Below are 19,701 nucleotides of genomic sequence, written 5' to 3' on the forward strand. Positions count from 1 at the left end.
TTTTTTAAGTATGTGTCAAATCTAGATGGAAAAATGGTTTCATTTTTGTTTCTCCTTTCAAAACAAAACTACTATGGCTTCCTCAACTTCCAAATATTTATGCTTAATAAAAAAATTAATTATAAAATGTTTAGTATTATCATGTGCCACCTGATGTTATTAACTTACAAAGACAGGAAATTAAATTTGACATTGCATTTTTTTTTTTTTTATGATAGTCACACACAGAGAGAGAGAGGCAGAGACACAGGCAGAGGGAGAAGCAGGCTCCATGCACCGGAAGCCCGATGTGGGATTCGATCCCGGGTCTCCAGGATCGTGCCCTGGGCCAAAGGCAGGCGCCAAACCGCTGCGCCACCCAGGGATCCCGACACTGCATATTTAACCTATTAATCATGCATGTTTTTAAAAGCCTATGATAATACCACATAAAATTCTAACACTTGGATATCTAGAATCAGTATGATTCACATGCTAGGCAAAAAGGTTTATGGAAATCTTTGTTAGCTTAAAGCATCAATATTAATAGCTTAACAAAATTCTGCACGTGGAGTTCTAGCAACAGAATATGGGTAGGCAAGAGGCGTCATTTTTTGTCTGTTAGAAAGCATATAGATTTGAACACTGTGGATGTCAGAACACAGGTGACAGTTAAAACCTTCAGATTTCTTTTTTTTTTTTTTAAGATTTTATTTATTTATTCATAGAGACAGAGAGAGGGGCAGAGACACAGGCAGAGGGAGAAGCAGGCATCATACAGAGAGCCCGATGTGGGACTCGATCCAGGGTCTCCAGGATCACGCCCTGGGCTGCAGGCGGCACTAAACCACTGTGCCACCAGGGCTGCCCAAACCTTCAGATTTCTATTAATTCCACTGGCTTCCCTGGAAAGTTCAGAAACACTATGAAACATGAATAAACAAAATACAATGAGGCGTTTCCATTTCAAAATTAAGGATGAGGAGGGACGCCTGGGTGGCTCAGCAGTTGAGCGCCTGCCTTCGGCCCAGGGCGTGATCCTGGAGTCCTGGGATCGAATCCCACATCGGGCTCCCTACATGGAGCCTGCTTCTCCCTTTGCCTGTGTCTCTGCCTCTATCTCTCTCTGTGTCTCTCATGAATAAATAAATAAAATCTTAAAAAATAATAATAAATAAGGCTGAGGAAAAAAAAGATCCAAGAGCTAGGAATATAGGAATAAAAAGACCAGTGGTATTATGGAGTCTGGGCACCGAACTTTCGAATGCTGTAAGATCCAAAGGTAGGCAGTTTTTAAAATATTGTTTTACCTTGTATCACCTTAAAAGTATCAATTAAATATGGCTAAAGTCATGCATCTGAAGAAAAGTACTTTCTGTTTTATAGCTATCACGTACAACCCTGGTATCTTAAAATATTAAGGTGATTAAGAAAATTGACTGATATACTATGGAATAAGCCAATGTTTTTCAAAAAGCACACATAACATTCTTTCCTCCTACTTCCCAAGGAAATCTAGACAGTCAAAGCAGAAAATCACAACCATGGTATGAGAGCCTGACAGACCAACTAGCAGTCTGATATTCAGGAAGTCCTAGACAGGAGCCTCAACAACTGGTATCAGGTAGAACTCTGCAAGCTGTGTCCAAATCATGTAAACAGTTTCCTCATTCATAAAAAGGAAAGAATAACATTTGCATGATTTTACTCCACAAGCCTATTTTATAAATCAAAGGAAGCAGTGAAAGCAAACATCGAGTGCATAGCATGTGACAGGCTATTATTATCTGCTTCTGTATATTATCTCATTTAATCCTGAGAACACCTTTACACGGTAGGTACTATTGTCATTTTAGAGACAAACTAGAGTACATGTAGCTCAATGAGCCCTGAGTAATATATAGAATTGTTGAAGCACTATACTACACACCTGAAACTAATATAACACTGTATGTTAACTATACAAGAATTAAAATTTTAAAAATAAAAATAAAGATGAGGAAACAAACATAGAAGTTAGGTAACTTGTCCAAGGAAATTTAGCTTGAAAGTGACAAAGCCCAGAACTGAACTAGTGCATTTTTTAAAAAGATTTTATGTATTTATTTGACAGAGAGAGAGCACGCGCACAAGCAGGAGGAGTGGGTGAGGGAGAGAGAAGCAAACCCCCTGCTGAGCAGGGAGCCCATGTAGGGCTCAATCTCAGGACCCAGGACACCTGAGCTGAAGGCAGACAATCGACTGAGTCACCTACACACTCCAGAACTCATGCATTTTGACTCCAGAATTTACAGGTGTACACACGATTAGATATGAAAGATAAAAAGCACCAAAAACAGTTCAGTGGCAGTTAGTTCTAGAATCTGTTTTTCTTGTCTTATTCAGATCAAACCACCAGATGGTCAGAAAGAAAAAAAAAAATCTGGGTACTTCAGGTCAACATTTCCAAAAGAAAAACATTCTGAGACAGGATTCAAAATCATCTTTAAACAAAATAATCCAATTTAGAAGAAAGTAAGGGGAGGAAATGGACAGACATTCCTGACAAGGCTAATAAGACCATAAAAATGAGGGGGTTGGGGAAGGACAACCAGTTAGTACAGAACATGGAGTTTGTAATGATTACGGAAGTCAAGCATGTGGAATGAGCAGAGAGATCTGTAGTCTCCAAACGACTCAACTATTATCCAAAAAGTCATGTTAGATGCAAAGGATAAGTTCTAAGGAAGTGACTGAGAACACCATGGTATTCAGACACGACGTCAGCCTAGGGATCTACCACAGAAAGTTGATGAAGTTGAGCTGGAGCAGACATTCATAAGCCTTTTCTACCATGACCCAAATAAAGAAACAGATTTGACATCACAGTGAAGGAACCTCATACAAAAATAAATGCATACACATATATTATAAAAGTAAAACCAAAATTTTCCCAAACAAATGCACTGTGATGTTTTCTATTCTTTCATTTTTTAAACATTTTATTTTATTTTATTTTATTTTATTTTATTTTATTTTATTTTATTTTATTTTATTCATTCATTCATTCACTCATTCATTCATTCATGAGAAGCACAGAGAGAGAGAAAGAGGCAGAGGGAGAAGCAGGATCCACGCAGGGAGCCCAACATGGGACTCGATCCTGGGTCTCCAGGATCACGCCCCGGGCTGAAGGGGCTAAACTGCTAAGCCACCAGGGCTGCCATCTATTCTTTTTGTTTAATATTTTATTTTTTCAGGATCCCTGGGTGGCGCAGGTTTGGCGCCTGCCTTTGGCCCAGGGCGTGATCCTGGAGACCCGGGATCGAATCCCACGTCGGGCTCCCTGCATGGAGCCTGCTTCTCCCTCTGCCTGTGTCTCTGCCTCTCTGTGTGTGACTATCATGAATAAATAAATAAAAATCTTTAAAAAATATATTTTATTTTTTCACTTAGAGAGAGAGCATAAGCAGGGAGGAGGGGTAGAGGGAGAGGGAGAAGCAGACTCCACACTGAGTAGGGAGCCTGACCCAGAACTCAATCCCAGGACCCTGAGATCATGATCTGAGCTGAAGGCAGACTCTTAACCAACCAAGCCACCCAGATGCCCCCAATATTTTCTATTCTGTTCTATCTCTTCTTTTTTTTTTTTAAGTAGGCTCCATGCCCTGTGTGAAGCCTAAACCAGAGTTCGAACTCACCACTATTGAGATCAAGACCTAAGCTGAGACCATGGCTAGACGCTTATGGACTGAGCCACCCAGGCACTGTATTCTTCTTTTTTAAATGCTTGTCATGAGCTATTAAATTGATTTCATGACCTGCTAATGGGTCTTGACCTACAATCTGAAAACACATCAGGAGAAAAGGCAGAGAGCAAGCTGGGGTACAGTCCTGGCCTTGTACCCAGAATAAGAAGAGCTCGTGCACGTGTGTGGTCTGTTTGCTGCCTTGTGTGTCTCTTCCGAGAGAGAGAGAGAGAGAGAGAGAGAGAGAGAGAGAGAAGAGCCCTAGCACATGAAGCCCAGCTCTTACACACTACACTCCTGCTTACTAATTCATACTTCACCCTCCTTCACCACAAGCCCCTTGACAACAGAAGGCTGTCTGTCCTTTGTACATAAGTGTGACAAGAAACTGAACACTAACTAACAGGAATTTGCTTCATCAACATTCATATCACAAAGCAAGAAGTCAAATTTGCTCTCTGAGTTTCCAAATAAGTCCCTGAGTGGATGGTTCAGGTACAAAATCAAATTCCGTATGGTGTTGAAATTCCTCAGAATCCTGGGCTGCTTTTAAACTGTCTTGTGTTTTTCCTTGAGTTTCTTTTGGTCTCTTTTATATACTATATGATTCAATTATAAATTCTTTCCCCATGCTTTCTATTGTTTTCAAACATAAAATCCTGTCACTGAACAGCTCAGAAACAAAAATCATGAAATATTTTGCCTAGATTGAAATTCTTATAAATATTTTACACTTCGTGGGATTTCTTGTGGAATTTCCATCCACGAGTAGAAAAATGACCAATCATATTCAGATATTTAGCCTGAATTTTTAAAAAAATCTATACAGAATTTGTGTTCAGGAGGCACAGCTCCAAGAGGGAAGGTAGAAAATATGGGTGTTGGCAGTTGTCCAAGAACACTGGCAAATATATCAGTGAACGAATCTAGAAGGGGCTTAAACAAGGAATGTCTCAGCTTGAGAACACATTTTCATGAGTGTCAAAAATTAAGTGTATGTGAGGAGACACCATACCAGAGAGTCAATATGTACAACAATGTTGAGGAAAACATGCTTGGAACAATCTGGGATTTTAGCTCCTATGAATGGACTATGTATGAAAAGATCAAATCAGGCCCTCAAGGTAAGAATGTAGAGAACAAAAGCCTGGAAACATCATCTTTGAGCCCATGTTCTTATATAAAAGAAATTGCTATAAACTTTGCCATGATTTTCAATGCAAGTAAAAAGCTACAGAAGAGAATTAAGATGAAGTCAAACTCAATATAAAGGTAATATTCACTGAGTATGTCCAAGGTCTGAGGAGATTGGGGAGGCTGGGGGAGAAGGAGCAGGAGGGATGATAAGGAAGCAGGTGGAGAAGAAATGTCTGCATCTAATTAGAATGCACCAGAATGAAGCAAGCACCACCACAGAAGGTTAAACCAAAGACAAGGGTCTGACAAAGATTGCGTCTGAGGGGACAAGCCACCTAGTCCAGCTACACCTCACATGTGAGGTTCATTATGGAAAACAAAGGGCCTCATGTGCATTCTTCCTTCAAATCCCCCCAAACTCAAACTGTATGTGGTTTTTCAGGCCTGGCTTCTTTCACCTGCCATGAGGTTTCTGAGGTTCCACCATGTTGTAGCCCCTCATCTGTGTCCACAGTTCAGCTGGGTGCCATGGTCTGGACACACTATACTGTGTGTGCCCACTCACCAGTCACAGACTGCAGAGGACTTCCAATGCTTGGCTACTAGGAAGAAGACACCTATAAACATTCATTCCCAAGTCTATGTACAAACATAGGCTCCTTTTCTCTTCAGGGATATCCAGGAGTTCCACTGAACTGCTGGATCATGTGCAAATCTGTGTTTAGCTTTATTATTTTTTAAAGATTTATTGATTTAAGAGAAAAAGAGAGGGTTGGGGGGAAGGGCAGATGGAAAGGGAGAGAGAGTCTGAAGTAGACTCCACACAGAGCATGGAGCCTGACGCAGGACTTGACCCCATGACCCCAAGATCATGACCTGAGCCGAAACCAAGAGTTAGTTGCTTTGTCAACTACACCACTCAGGTGCCCCAATTTGTGTTTAGCTTTTTAAGAAACTATCTGACTAGTCTGCAAAGTGGCTGCACCATTTTACATGCCCATCAGGAAAGCATGCATTCCCATTTCCCATGTCTTCCCCAACACTTTCTTTGATCACAGCCATACTGCTGGTTGCAAAGTGGTACTCACTGTGGTTTGAATTTGTGGGGTTTTTTTAAGTATGTATGTATGTATGTATGTATGTATGTATGTATTTAAGAGAACGCAGGCAGAGGAGAGGGAGGAGCAGACTCCCAGCCAAGCAGGGATCCCAGGACTCCGAGATCCTGACCTGAGCTGAAGCAGAGGCTTCACCGACTGAGCGACCCAGGCACCCTGAATCTTCGTTTCTGCAATGACTAAGCAGTGTCCCTTCCTGGCCTACTGTGCTCTGGATTTATATCCTTAAGCACCTGCCTCCATCAACTCTCCCTTCACTGACTGTCCAGTCAGTGGATAAATATGTTTGGGTCCCTCCTACCTTAGAAACCAAACCAAAAACAGCCATCCTGTCTATAAAAGGTGATTTACACATAGATCTACATCTACATTTCCATGTATCATATTCATCACTTTCTAGCATTTGACTAATACAGACAACATCTAGTTTTTTCTAAAGAAATCCCAATGAAACTCCTGTTTCAGAGATAGGCATCCATTATTTTCAGCTGTGGTTTATTCCATGAGGATGATTTTCATGCAATCTAGTGTCCTAATTCAGTCTCAAACTTCCTTTAGATTCACCACTTTAAACGCTAGGAAATTACTCTTTATTTTTGGATTGAAAGCCACATGGGTGGGTATCCTTCGCAGTGAAGAACAGTGTCTATATCAGGAACACAAAGCAGAATTGAGTATCTGTACCTTCAGTTCAGTTTAATAATTAATCCTCAAATATATAACATTCAAGATGAGAGGCTTTTATTCAACAATGCTGGAGAACATTTGCCACAGATAATGAAAACAAAATACTCCTTCTAGAGATAAAGTATTTCTTCTTAAACCCCACCCACCAATGTTCTCCTACCGAGAATTTAAATACTCAAGTTACACATTCTACTGACTCTTCCTTCTGCCCAAACACTTTTAACGAAACCCTTTTCTGCCTCATCATGAACTCCAGTCCTCCATTTTCTCCTGATCTTCATGTTCAAATCCTGTTAAATGTTAAAAGATGCTTCTGGTATACAGAATAGTGAGATGGTCCACAAGATTCCTACCCCCATGGGACACATGCCCTGTATAATTTCCTTGAGTGTGTGGGCAGACTAATGAATACATGGCACATTGTTAACATGATTGGGCTACTATTCAACTGACTTTGAGTTAATCAAAAGGAGACTGTCTTGGGTGGGCCTGACCCAATCAGGTACCCTATTCAAAAGAAAGGTAAGCATCAAAGAGATGTGCTCCTTACTGCTTCAAGCCTCCTTTCAAATGGAGGAAGGATATGAGCACAGCCTCTGGGTGGAGGGAGTGGTCTCCAACGACAGCTAGCAAGAATATGGTGACTTCTGTCCTACAGACCCAAGGACATTAATTCCGCCAACAACCTGTAAGCTTGAACACAGAAGGTCACATGTGATCACAGCCACAGCTGACAACCTGTTTCAGCCCTGAGAGGCTCTGAGTAGACAGCCCAGCAAACCTGTGCCAACTACTGACCCAAAGAAATGGTCCGGTAATGCATCTGTGTCATTTTAAGCCACCATGTTGGTGGTCATTTGTTACAGAGCCATAAAAAAACTAATATGATAGTTTAAAAATAATATCCTTTCTGTGTATCTCTTCAAAAGAAGATAATTAGATAATGAATGTTAGCACCAGTATTTTCATCAAAGGGTGGAAAAAAACTAGAAGCCAACAAAGCATCAAGAGCATTTATTAAATAATTACAACTGAGCCTGACAACATTTTCCGAGTGTAGCCACACTAAAACTCTCTAATCCTCTTAAAATTTTGGCATCAGGAATCACATGAATGCTACGGTACCTCGATCCTCCAGTGGGTTGCCAGCAAGGTTAATCGTGTGGAGTCCTGAGTTGGGATTATGTGCTAGAGCACTGGCCAGTTTTTGTGCAAAATCTCTGTAAGTAAACAAAACAGTGAGATTAAATAACACAAAAGGTAAAACTGCTCAAATAAAACACTGACAGCTAGAACAGCTGGAGTGAAATCTAAAAAAAGAAAACCTTTCTTTACAGTATTAGTCTACTTACCACATATTCATTAACACCCAATCTATTTCACACAACTATATATCCTCATTAGAGAATCCATAAAGCCACAGCCAAAATGTGGTTCATTTTGATTAGCCAAAACCTCATTCAAAAGCAAAAAGAAAATATATAAATGCCCCTTTAAAGACATTATTACAGAATGCTATTAATAGTATTACAGCTCTTCCATAACTAAAAAAAAAAATCCTGAATTGAACCTGCTTTTCATGAAAATTGCAATAGGCTGTTCACTATATCTTAATTCTCATTTCATGCAATACTCACAAATGCAAAACTGATTGCCCTAATTATTGAGTTTAAAGGCTATGACTGCTAGCACTATGCTTTAACAAAAAATCAAAATCACTATTTTAGGTATGTTGTACTTAAAATAACACACTAAGTGCTATGATTATGAAGCTATCAACCCTGCTCAGTTAGGAGCAGTAAAGTCTTTGTTCTAGCAGATTCAAATTCCACATAAGGCTTGGGCATTGACTACTGAATCACTACCAACTACCGAACAGGGTAAGTATGAATTTGGAAAGAGACAGATACAGACCAAGGCAAAAGCAATGAAATCATGGGAAATATGTTGTTACTAGTGTCATTAATGGTATTCATAAAAGCTAACACATTGCATCTATAAGATGAAAGATACTTTTCTAAGCATTTTACATGTATTAATTTACTTATCCTAACAATCATAATTCTATAAAGTAGATACTATTGCTTTCTCCATCTAAAAGATAAAGAGACTGAGGCACAGAAGTGAGGCAACTCACCCAAGACCATGAGGCATCTGGCCCACCCTCTTAACTACCACACCATGCTCCCTCAAGAACAAGTGACTGGATCACAGAAGATGTTATAAAATCCTTAACAAGTATCCATCCATCCCTTTTCTTTTTCTTTTTTTTTTTCTCTTTTTTAGAAGGGAAAACACTGTATATGTGAGTGACCCAACTTTTCTTTTTTTTTTAACTATATATTAATTTTAGAAGAAATGGTGGAAAGATTTTAAGCCACATATTCATATATTCAGGAAAATACTCACGTTCTAAGCCCAGCATTTTCCAACACCAATTCCTCCAGCCGATTGGACCTACTCACCACTCTCAAGATCTGTTCACAGACATCAGTGGACTGTAAGAGAAGATATTTTTTGACCATGCCATAAGTCTAAAAGCAACCTCACTTTATTGTTTACAAATCCATGCAGATGTAAAGTTTTAATCAAATAAACCATTTATTCATGTATTCATTCATTCAACAAAACCTGATCAAGCATCTACTACTATGTACCAGCACAATGAGGGTCCTGAGAATACAATGCCATGAAAGACAAAAAGTCCCTGTTTTTAAGAGTATACCATTATACAGACAATTATGATGGAATGATTAAAAACCCATTTTAGTAGTACTGTGGGCACTCACAGGTATATCCCAATCTTGGGAAAACCAAAAGGAATTGCACATTGTTCTCCATGCTGGAGATCAAAAGACTTAGTGATGCCAATGATGGTAACAATATTAGGTTTGTGATGACGATCCCTTCACTGAACTTTTGTCATGTGCTAGGGCCTGAGCCCTTCACTCCAATAAGCTGAGTATCAGAAAATGTTTTGATGCAATCCCATCAAAGGAACAAGTATCAGTTCTCTTGAACATTGGGTGAAAAACATGAAAAATTTCTATTCTTTTTGAAGACTGTAGAGTAAAATCTCAAACGCGATTCTTCATTTTAAAATACCAAATATTAAAAATATACACATATGTATTTTTGTGCTTAAATCTTAGTTAAGAGAAAAGCAGTAAGAGCAGCCCTCAAATCCTGTCATGACACTTCCTTTTATCCCAGGACATCCTAGGAAGCATCTGGGCACTTACATGCATTATTTTCCAGAACTGAAATGATTAGTTCCATGATTTCTTGCCTAAACATCTAAAGCTACTGAAAAGACCATGCCTGTGGGAGATAATGATAGATGGGCAGCACCAATGGCCAGGACACATTCCTGAAATAGTTGGCACCATTTCCAAAAGTGGGATATGTACCACCTCCACAGAGCTCTCCTGTGCCCCATTTTGAAAATCATGACTGTTTTAAGGAGCCAGGTAAACTGACTTGGTAGAGAAGCATTGTCCTCCCTGACCCCACCATCCCTGAGCTAATCTACTTCTCTTTCCTTGAATGACTCCCCTCTCCCACCTGTCATGTCTGCTAGCTCAGTCTTACAAATGGTCCCCATGTCAGCAAACAACAAACGGAGGCTTCTATTGCCAGGTCTCCCTCTCATCATGGCTTCCTGTCTGTTCCCAAGAGTTCACCTGGCGCCCCACCATGCCTAGCTCCATCATCTCATCACTGACTGCAGATACTCTCCTTTTAGCTCATACAGTTTCCATAACTCACGTCTCCACACTTGCTTGTTGCTCAGCCTCTTTGGTAGTCAGTGATGATATAAGGACAATAGTTAATAGGGAATGCCTACAATATGTCAGGTACTGTGTTAGAATTTCTATACACATGATTTACTCATCTCAATAACCTGCAAATTAGCTATATTGCTATGTCCATTCATTCATTCATTCAACAAACTAATCAGATAACTAATTATTAAACCAATTTTTATGGAATAGCTATTAGGAGCCATGTACTGTGATATGCACTAGACAGAGATGAGCTCCAATTAACTCTCAATAATAGGAAGCTGAGGTCCTAGAACGTCAAGTAACTTACCTACAGTCACAGAGCCTTGTAATAGGAGCCAGAATCTGAAGACCCAGGTTTCTATTTCCAGGCCCACACTCTTTCCTATACCACATTGGCTTTTGATGGGCCCCAAATGAGTTCAGTCCATGCCCATACTCATAATACGTTAAGCTACTCATACCCGAGGTAAATTCAGAGAACCAGCAAACCTCAACCCTCCACTTTCTACAGATCCACGTCTTAATCAAAATCCTACCTCTTCACTATGAAAATCGTAAGGCCCAGTTTCCATGACCTCTGAAAGTTGGAGGCTTGACCATAGAGTGACCAATAAAACAATCTCTAGATTATTTCCTGTCCTAAAATGAAGTGGTAGAAAGCTAACTTATGGGTAAGTGTCCATACGGCTGCTTTGAACTTGCAAAAAATCCCCAACAGAGCATCTTATTTCCACCAGTGAAACATATCAAAAATTTGGTTCCCCCATACCTTATGAAAGCTAACATCTCACTTTTGATTTCATTTTGTTTACATATAAATCTACCCCAAAACTCCTCTAGAAAATTAATGTTAACTCTCATAACTCAAGCAGACCAACCCTACCTGCTAACGTTTTCCCAAATTCGTAGGAAGGGAAGTTTTGTGGAGATGGAATGCAGGATAGAAACATAAAATCTGCTATTTGCAGCTGTACAAACGTAACTTTAATGGTTTTAGCCAACAGAATGAGTATATACAGAAGGCTTCGCTAAATGTCTTTCTGTTCATTATCTAAAATTGCCTGAAGCAGCTGAAAACATAAGGAAGAACTTCTCTGAGGCATCTCACATTACAAACTTTGTAAAATGTATGCAGATCGCTTGCAGGAAAATATCTCAAGAAAAAAGCATGTACACAGTTCACCAGATTAGTAGGAAAACAAATGTTTTTTGATAATTATCAGGCTTTTGAAACTAAGCAGAAGTAAGCAACATTTGCAACATCTTCACTTACCAGTTTCAGATCCTTGGAAGATAGCTTTGTGAACCACTGATTATATTCCAGAGCAGCAATGATAGGTATTAGGTCCCTAGAAGCAGAAATAACAACATACGTGAAAGCCCTCTTACCGCAGCCATGCTGGCACTTTATTTTCAATCTGTGACATCCAAGTTCACTGGTTAGTTGCTATTATTTACAATCACAACATCCAGCTAAAACTACTTCGACCACGAGGTAACAATGAAATTCTTTGGGACAGATCTTCAGTAATGATGATAGTAGAATTCCTAAAAGCTGAATTTATTTCCCTCTGGGGCCCGTGATGTCTATATCCAAAGGAAGAGAGACTGGTAGCAAGCAGCATTTGCTCAGAGAACCTCCTTGCTCTTGGAGAAACGTACTTCTCAGTCTATATTAATGAACCTGATTTCTTTAACCATCAAGAGTGTCATATACAGTTTACCCTTGAACAACACAGATTTGAACTGCATGGATTTTTTTTAATAATATAATACTCTAAATGTATTTTCTCTTATGACTTCCTTAATAACATTTTCTTTCCTCTAGCTTACTTTACTGTAAGAATGCAGTATATAATACAAACAAAATGTGTGTTAAGTGTTTATGTTATTGGTGGGCTTCTGGTCAACACTAGGCTGTGAGTACTTAAGTTTTAGAGGAGTCAAAGGCTGTATTTGGATTTTTGACTGTGTAAGGGGGATGGTTTGTTGCCCCAGCCTCCACTCTCCCACCATGGTTACAAGTCAACTGTATTCTCTAATTGAGGAGTTTATATTGTAGCAAGGACACCATTTAGCCTTGTGGATAATAAGTGACCCTGAATGGATTCCTGAGGCTTAGCAAGCATGTTACAACCCTTTGGTACTTTCTTGTGGTTTCTAGTATTTATTAAATACATGAGATAGCCCAGGTGTATTTTTGTCTTATGCTTCACACAAACTCTTCAGCCGTTGAGTGCAGCTATTTGCATCAGAGACCTGCCTGCACTATTTTTCCAGCCTAATCTCCTATAACATGCCCCTAATTCATGCTCAAGCCAAAAGCAGATGATTTACTACTCATCAAACACATCATACAATTTCACAGTCAGTAATATCTTTTAGTGCTGTGTTTGGCTATGAAAATCCATGCATGCTTCTTTGTGTGCATCACACAAACTCTCCTCTATGAGCCCCTGGGTCACCCCAGCCAGTGCCCTGTTTGCATCTCTATTTAGCATTAATTTTATTCTGTCTTGGATTACAGTTTGTATTCCATGTCTGCCCCTCACCATCCCAGCTTGTAAATTCTTTGAAAACCAAGTCTGCTTCAGTTTTCTGGCTTCAGTGAGACCATAATCAGTTTCATCTGCATGGCATGACACATAGCAAGTACTCAAACCATTACTGAAATAGAAAAGAAAGGCAGAAGGTGGAAAGAGAGGTGAAATCCACATTATTTCATAGCTTCTGGGTACCAGGCCCTGTGGCAGGCACGCTACACAGACCATCCCGTCCAACCACACGTTTGGTTTCATCAGACATGCTTTTTTTTTTTTTTTTTTTTCCAGACATGCTTTAAAAAGGAGGAATGAGTCCCAAAGGTAGGGGGGAAAACAGTGCAAAGGAATTACTAGTCCCAGTCATGTGGTCTCATATGCCACCTGTTCTACTGAATAGTCTCTTCATTAATTCTGCTAGAGTTTTAGATTTCAGATTTAAAACCATGGATGGCAACTTCTTTCCACAGTGGTTTTATGGTCTTCACTTCTTTCAGCATTCCCCGCTGGTTACGTGAGAGTTAGTGCCTGTCATTCTCTCTGGTCCCTGGGGACAGGGTATAGCTTCTCGGAGGGCAAGTACACACTTTGTCCAAGAGTGCTCTCCTGGACTTCCTCACTCAGGAACTCTAGCAAATCACTCTCATCTTACCTCCTTTTGTGGATTTAATGTCAAGTAGCAACTACACTTGAGAACCTCTTTATTTTGTGTTCTAGTCTGTCACTTGATTTGAAGTACAGCTGGCTTTTGTCATAATGAAGTCATTTTCAGGCAGTGAAGAGCACATTATTAATAGAACCAGGTTTTACACTGACACAGGAGGTAGGGCGGCATCATCTTTCCATATGAATCGCAAAAACCCTGAAAAGGCAGAGCAAACTCCACAACTAAAGGTAGAGAATCTAAGAGAAGAAATGGTCAACAGAGCAAGGAATGGCTTAGTCAAGAATTTTTTAGATCTGACACCAAAAGCATGATCAAAAAAGGAAAAAATTGATAAATCGGACTACCAAAATCAAAAATCTTTGCTCTGCGAAAGTACTGGCAAATCACATTTTTGACAAAGGACTTGTATCAGAATGTATAAAGAACTCTTGGAAGTCAGTAATAAGAACCCATTTTAAAAAAAAAACAAAAAACAAAAAATCTAAACAAGATACTTCATCCAAGAAGATATATCCATGGCAAAGAAGTACATAAAAAGATGTGTGGAAGGGGAGGAGGGCAGGGGGTGGGAGTGAATGGGTGACGGGCACTGGGGGTTATTCTGTATGTTAGTAAATTGAACACCAATAAAAAATAAATTAAAATTAAAAAAAAGATGTTTGAAGTTATTAGCCATTAAAGAAATGCAGTTTAAAGCCAAAACGAGATGCTACTACAAACGTATTGAATTGCTAAAACTAAAAAAAAAAAAAAAAAAAAAAAAATCAACGGCTGGCAAGGAAACCCTCAGACATTGCTGATGAGAATGCAAATGGCACAGTCGATGTGGAAACAGTCTGACAGTGTCTAGGTTTAACATACACTTACCATAAGATCTAGCAATCTCAATCCTACATAGTAAACCAAGAGAAATAAAAACTTGTTCTTATACAGAAACATATATATTATTGTTTATAACGGCTGTATTCCTCATTGTCCAATGCTGGAGACAACACAGATATCTTCCACTGATGCTGTGGGGACTTCCAAGGCGAGGATAGAAAAGGCAATAATATGGCTTCTGCTCAGTTTCCTCTCTTGACATGTTCACCCACGGAATCTAGCTGCCTTGCTCTGAGGAAGTCCAGGCCACACAGAAAGACCACATGGAAGGGTCCCTGAAGACAGCTAACATCAACCACCAGACATGTGAATGAAGAAGCCCCTTCAAGATGGTTCCAGAGCCAGCCCCACCATCTGACTATCTGCTTGAAAGAGCCCCAGCAAGAACCACCTAGCAGAGCCCAATCAAGCCCAGAACCATGACAGATAATTAAAAGTGATTGTTCATGCTGCACACCATTAAGTCTGGAGTGGTCTGCATATAGTAGCTAATTTAAACACTTAGTATCTAAGAAACAAGACTTGAAAGTTGTATTACAGAAACATGACTGTAGGCAGGGCAACCATAAAAAGCTTTTAGAGAAATGTTTCAGCAGATGAACAATTTCAGCAATGTAGGTAAGATGTATCAGAGGAAGATGACAATTTCCACTATACAGACAAGATGTATCCAAGATATGGGAGAAGCCTGAGGCAGAAAGTAGATTTCTGGAACAAGAGCCAAGGCAAACTAAATAATTTTTTCCTAAACTGATTTCCTAAACTAATACAACCCTGGTTGAAATATGCATACTATTATGATGAAATCATAAACACAAAGACTGTTAGAATAGGTATTACAACCAGGTAGGGTAGGGGTGCAGGGGGAAATGAAATGAAAACCCATTCATGTACATCTTCTTAGGAGAGGCAATAGCCTATTTTTTGACCTAAGTGGCAGGCATAGTGGTTCAGTTTACCCTTATTTGCATTCTGATACAAAACTGTATGCTTTTCTTGACATAAACAACTATAAGAATGGCCTTACCGGTATCTCAAAATACTCATTAAGCTAACCCAAATAGTTAACTCCATCAACCGTAGAATGGATAAACTGTGGCATGTTCACACATTAGAATGTAAAACAGAAACAAAAGTAAATAAACCACAGCTACATACAACAATGTGTAAAACATCAATTTCTCAGGTCTGAAATATCTCTCAACCTGGCTGCACTGTGCAGAGAATGGGGAGCTTTAAAAGTCTGAGAAGCAAGCATTCAGGGAGCACTTTAGCAAGCACTTGGAGAAAAGTCAGTCTGAACCAGGTGACATTTGGGATTCCTCGAATCTGTTACTCTCAGAACATCCAAGCCACCAGGCCAGTCACAACACAGAGGCCAAGGTTCCAGGAGATGCCATTTAAATACAACAATCATCAATCATGATCAAAACCAGTGCATCTCATCGCAACAGAAACACACACACACACACACACACACACACACAAACAAACAACAACAACAAAAGAAAAAAACACAAGACCATACGTCAATAATTTCATTCCTGAGAGTTCATTTTCCTGGGTGGCTTACTTAGAACTTAGTAATAAGTGAGCGAAATAAGCAAACCTAGGATAAATACCCAATTTGGCATTCACGCGGACCTCCCAACTGCTGCGCCAATACCATGTCACTGCAGAAAGCTCCCTGGATTTCCCTGGTGGGGTCTGTGTCAATCAGAACAAACTCTTTCTCTTAGGTGTTTTCACTTAGTACCACTAGCGTTATAGTATATAATGTAGAAAGGTTTCCAAACACCAATGCTTGTCATCATGACTGATTTTCACAGGGTATCGGCTTTTTACCATCAGTCCATGGCATTTATTGTGTATCCCACTGTGTTTTGCTTTGATCTCTTAAAAGGCTCTTAATTATCACTTGACTTTCCATCTGAAGAGCAATGTCATCCATGAAGAGCCACAGTTCAGGGAACCCTCTCTTGAGTCCTGGCCACATGGCAACATAGTATTCTCTTGCCATTTCCATGGGACACTTCTACCATTTCCTTAAAATGAGAGCAAAAACATTTTAAGACTCCAAATCCTGAGAAGATCCAGTGTTAATATCCTTTAGCAGAATCTTTTCTTACACTGTATTGAAAGAGATGACACAGTTTATATTCCCTAACCTCTTTCTGGATATAAATGGATGATAGAGTTGTCCCTTGTTGTTAATCCAGCCATGGGTTGGGGTTTGTAATATAAGTTGAGATCCTTATTTCTCATTTCAGTTGGCAACTCTGAATAATCCAAACCTTCCCTTAAAACTCTAAAGAACCAAGTTTTTCACCTCTACGTTTTCAGAAGAAAATGTCATCATAACGTTAATACAAGGTAAGAGCAGCATCAAGGAAAAGACAATGAACTAGCTTCTGGAAACACAAACTGTTATGTCACATAGGGATTTTGTATCTCTAACTCTTTTTCTTTTAACTAAGAAAACTGGCAACTTGTTATAGCTGTTCATTTTTAAAGGAGGCAAGTCTTTTAGGATATAAAAGTAGCAAGCAGAGGCACCTGGGTGGCTCAGTCAGTTAGCATCTGTTGATTTCAGCTCAGGTCATGATCTCCAGGATCCTGGGATCGAGCCTGTATCAGGCTCCATGGGGAGTTTGCTTGAGATTCTCTCTCCCCCCCCCCCCCCGCTTGCTTGCTCTCTCTCCAAAATAAATAAATAAAATCTGTTTTTTAAAAAAAGTAGCAAGCATTTATTTAAACCACAACATTTATTTGTACCAGCATAAAATGTTTTAGATATATTAATCCCTATAGTCTTCACAATAACTCCAAGAGGAAGGCACTATAATTTTTAAATAGATACTGTGAAATACTTCAAAAAGGTGTAAAAGAATAAAAATAATTGACAGATTTGAAGGATGTCTAGCGAGCCCCATAATCTACAATGTGGAAAAAGCACAAAGGTAAAAGCACAATAATCCAGTGAACAACATGTTAATTATCTGTAGTATATCCGCACACCACAGTAGTGAAGATTTACCCCTAATAAATCTAACAAACACTCAGAGGTTCAAAGGAGGTATTTCATGCAAGAACACAGTCTTGCCACTCTGCACACTTTCTGTACACATACGATGGAATATGCGCTCTTGTGGAAAGGATGGTATAATTCCAAACCAAAGCAATATCTTCCTGACATATTCATTTGAGAGCCTTTCTGGGTACAATTTAGACTTTTCTCCTTCACATCGAGTTTGAAAATGGAAGTGGGGTGCTTTAAAAAGTCTCAAATATTATGGATTCGCTATTCCTTCCTGCTATCCTAATTTATATTGCGGTTTAATTATATTAAATATAAATATAACATATTTATATAATATATATATTATATATTTATATTTGTCCTATTATTAAATGATTAGCTGGACCACTCACCAGCTCTGTAAGGTACATGACAATCTGAAACACTTCACAGATGACGACATGACCAGAATCCTAAATAGATGATCTCTAAATTTTTTGATCATTCACTCTTAACTGAAAAATATTTTGAACACAAACCTCCACAAAATCTGTTTATCTATAAATTATATACATGTGCTACTATCTCAATATATTATGTTCAGTGTAAAACACACACACACAAATAAAACAGATGTAAAATAAACATAAAACAAGTTCTACTCAGGGTGCTTGGGTGGCTCAGTTGGTTAAGTATCTGCCTTTGGCTCAGGTCATCATCTCAGGGTCCTGAGATCCAGGCCCCCTGGCATTGTCAGGCTCCCAGCTCAGTGGGAAGTCTGCTTCTCCCTCTCCCTTGGCCCCTCCCCCTGCCTGTGCTCTCTCTTATTCTCTCAAATAATAAAATCTTAAAAAAAGAAAGAAAGAAAAAAAGAAAGAAAGAAAGAAAGAAAGAAAGAAAGAAAGAAAGAAAGAAAGAAAGAAAGAAAAGGAAAGAAGAAAAGAAAGAAAGAAAGAAAGAAAGAAAGAAAGAAAGAAAGAAAAAGAAAGAAAGAAAGAAAGAAAGAAAGAAAGAAAGAAAGAAAGAAAGAAAGAAAGAAAAAGGAAAATCAAGTTATACTATTTTCTTCATGTTCCCCAAAATATCATCAACTCTTACATCGGAGTCCACCTGACCTAGGCTGGAAACCACTGTTTATACAACTGTTCACAGACACTTTAGGATGGAAAGCAGAAACCGGTGCTCTTCACACCTGATTCCACACTCCAAACAGTACTTCATCCTTTGGCAATAGAGTGGGCTTAGAGAAACAGAGCCTAGATCGGGAAAGAACTACACTAATACCCTCGAGACAGCATTGACCAACATTAACCCACACTTGAAACTCTTTTCCTTAAAGTGTCAGGCTCAGGAACGCCACTGAGTAAGAAATATGAAAACTCGAAAATATGAGTCTGAAGGGAATGAGCTGCTCCCTGAGCTCTCATAAGCCAAGTTTAAATTCAGTGATGCATGTTGTTGAGTCTTTAGAGGATTGATGAGACTAGCTCCTCTTAAAAATCTCCTGGGCACAAGAAAAATCTATGTATATAAAGCTATATATTCTCTTAGACTCAGCTCCACCACCTCTACACCCTCATCACTCCCCGCCACTCCAAATTACAGTATAATTACACTTGTAACACACAGGCTCACAGGCCTTTGAGAGATCCCATCATAAAGTTAAGATGATCTGTTGAATTAGCAGTCCTCCCTGTTACCAGACCTGCAACGTTAACATGGATGCCACATGCATGACCCAATCCTCCCAACTTGGATAATCTGAGAAAAATGGTACTTACAAATCCCCAGATACAAAAGATAATGGCTTGGAGTGAGTGAAATGAACGAAACACTCAGAATTTATAGGAATCCAGAGAGGATTCAGACACGAATTGTGAATTCAGACATGAAGCCCCGCATTGGGCTCTGCATTCCGTGTGGAGTCTGCTTGAGATTCTCTCTCAGCTCACATTCTTGCTCTCACTCACTCTCAAAATAAATAAATAAATAAAATCTCTTTTAAAAAATAAAAGACAATCCTAGAGTACCTGGCTGGCTCAGTCAATAGAACATGCGACTCTTGATCTCAGGATTGTGAGTTCAAACCCTACATTCATGTAGAGATTACTTAAAATCTTGAGTCACCCAGGTGGCTCAGTCAGTTCAAGATCTGC

The 19,701-nt window shown here is 39.3% G+C and overlaps 1 protein-coding gene across 5 annotated transcripts in view; it reads right to left on the reverse strand.

The window, feature by feature from the left end:
- The window catches only part of CARMIL1 (capping protein regulator and myosin 1 linker 1), a 312,575-nt gene that overhangs the window by 144,335 nt on the left and 148,539 nt on the right, over positions 1-19,701 (reverse strand). For all 5 annotated transcript variants that reach the window (XM_072813988.1, XM_072813987.1, XM_072813985.1 and 2 more), the window contains exons 9-11: positions 11,711-11,786; positions 9,059-9,147; positions 7,775-7,869 (exon numbers count right to left, since the gene is read on the reverse strand). In XM_072813988.1, the coding sequence (XP_072670089.1) occupies positions 7,775-7,869; positions 9,059-9,147; positions 11,711-11,786 (260 nt within the window). The remainder of the gene's footprint in view (positions 1-7,774; positions 7,870-9,058; positions 9,148-11,710; positions 11,787-19,701) is intronic.

This window comes from Canis lupus, chromosome 37 (genome assembly GCF_048164855.1).
Source record: "Canis lupus baileyi chromosome 37, mCanLup2.hap1, whole genome shotgun sequence".
Classification (NCBI taxonomy): Eukaryota; Metazoa; Chordata; class Mammalia; order Carnivora; family Canidae; genus Canis; species Canis lupus.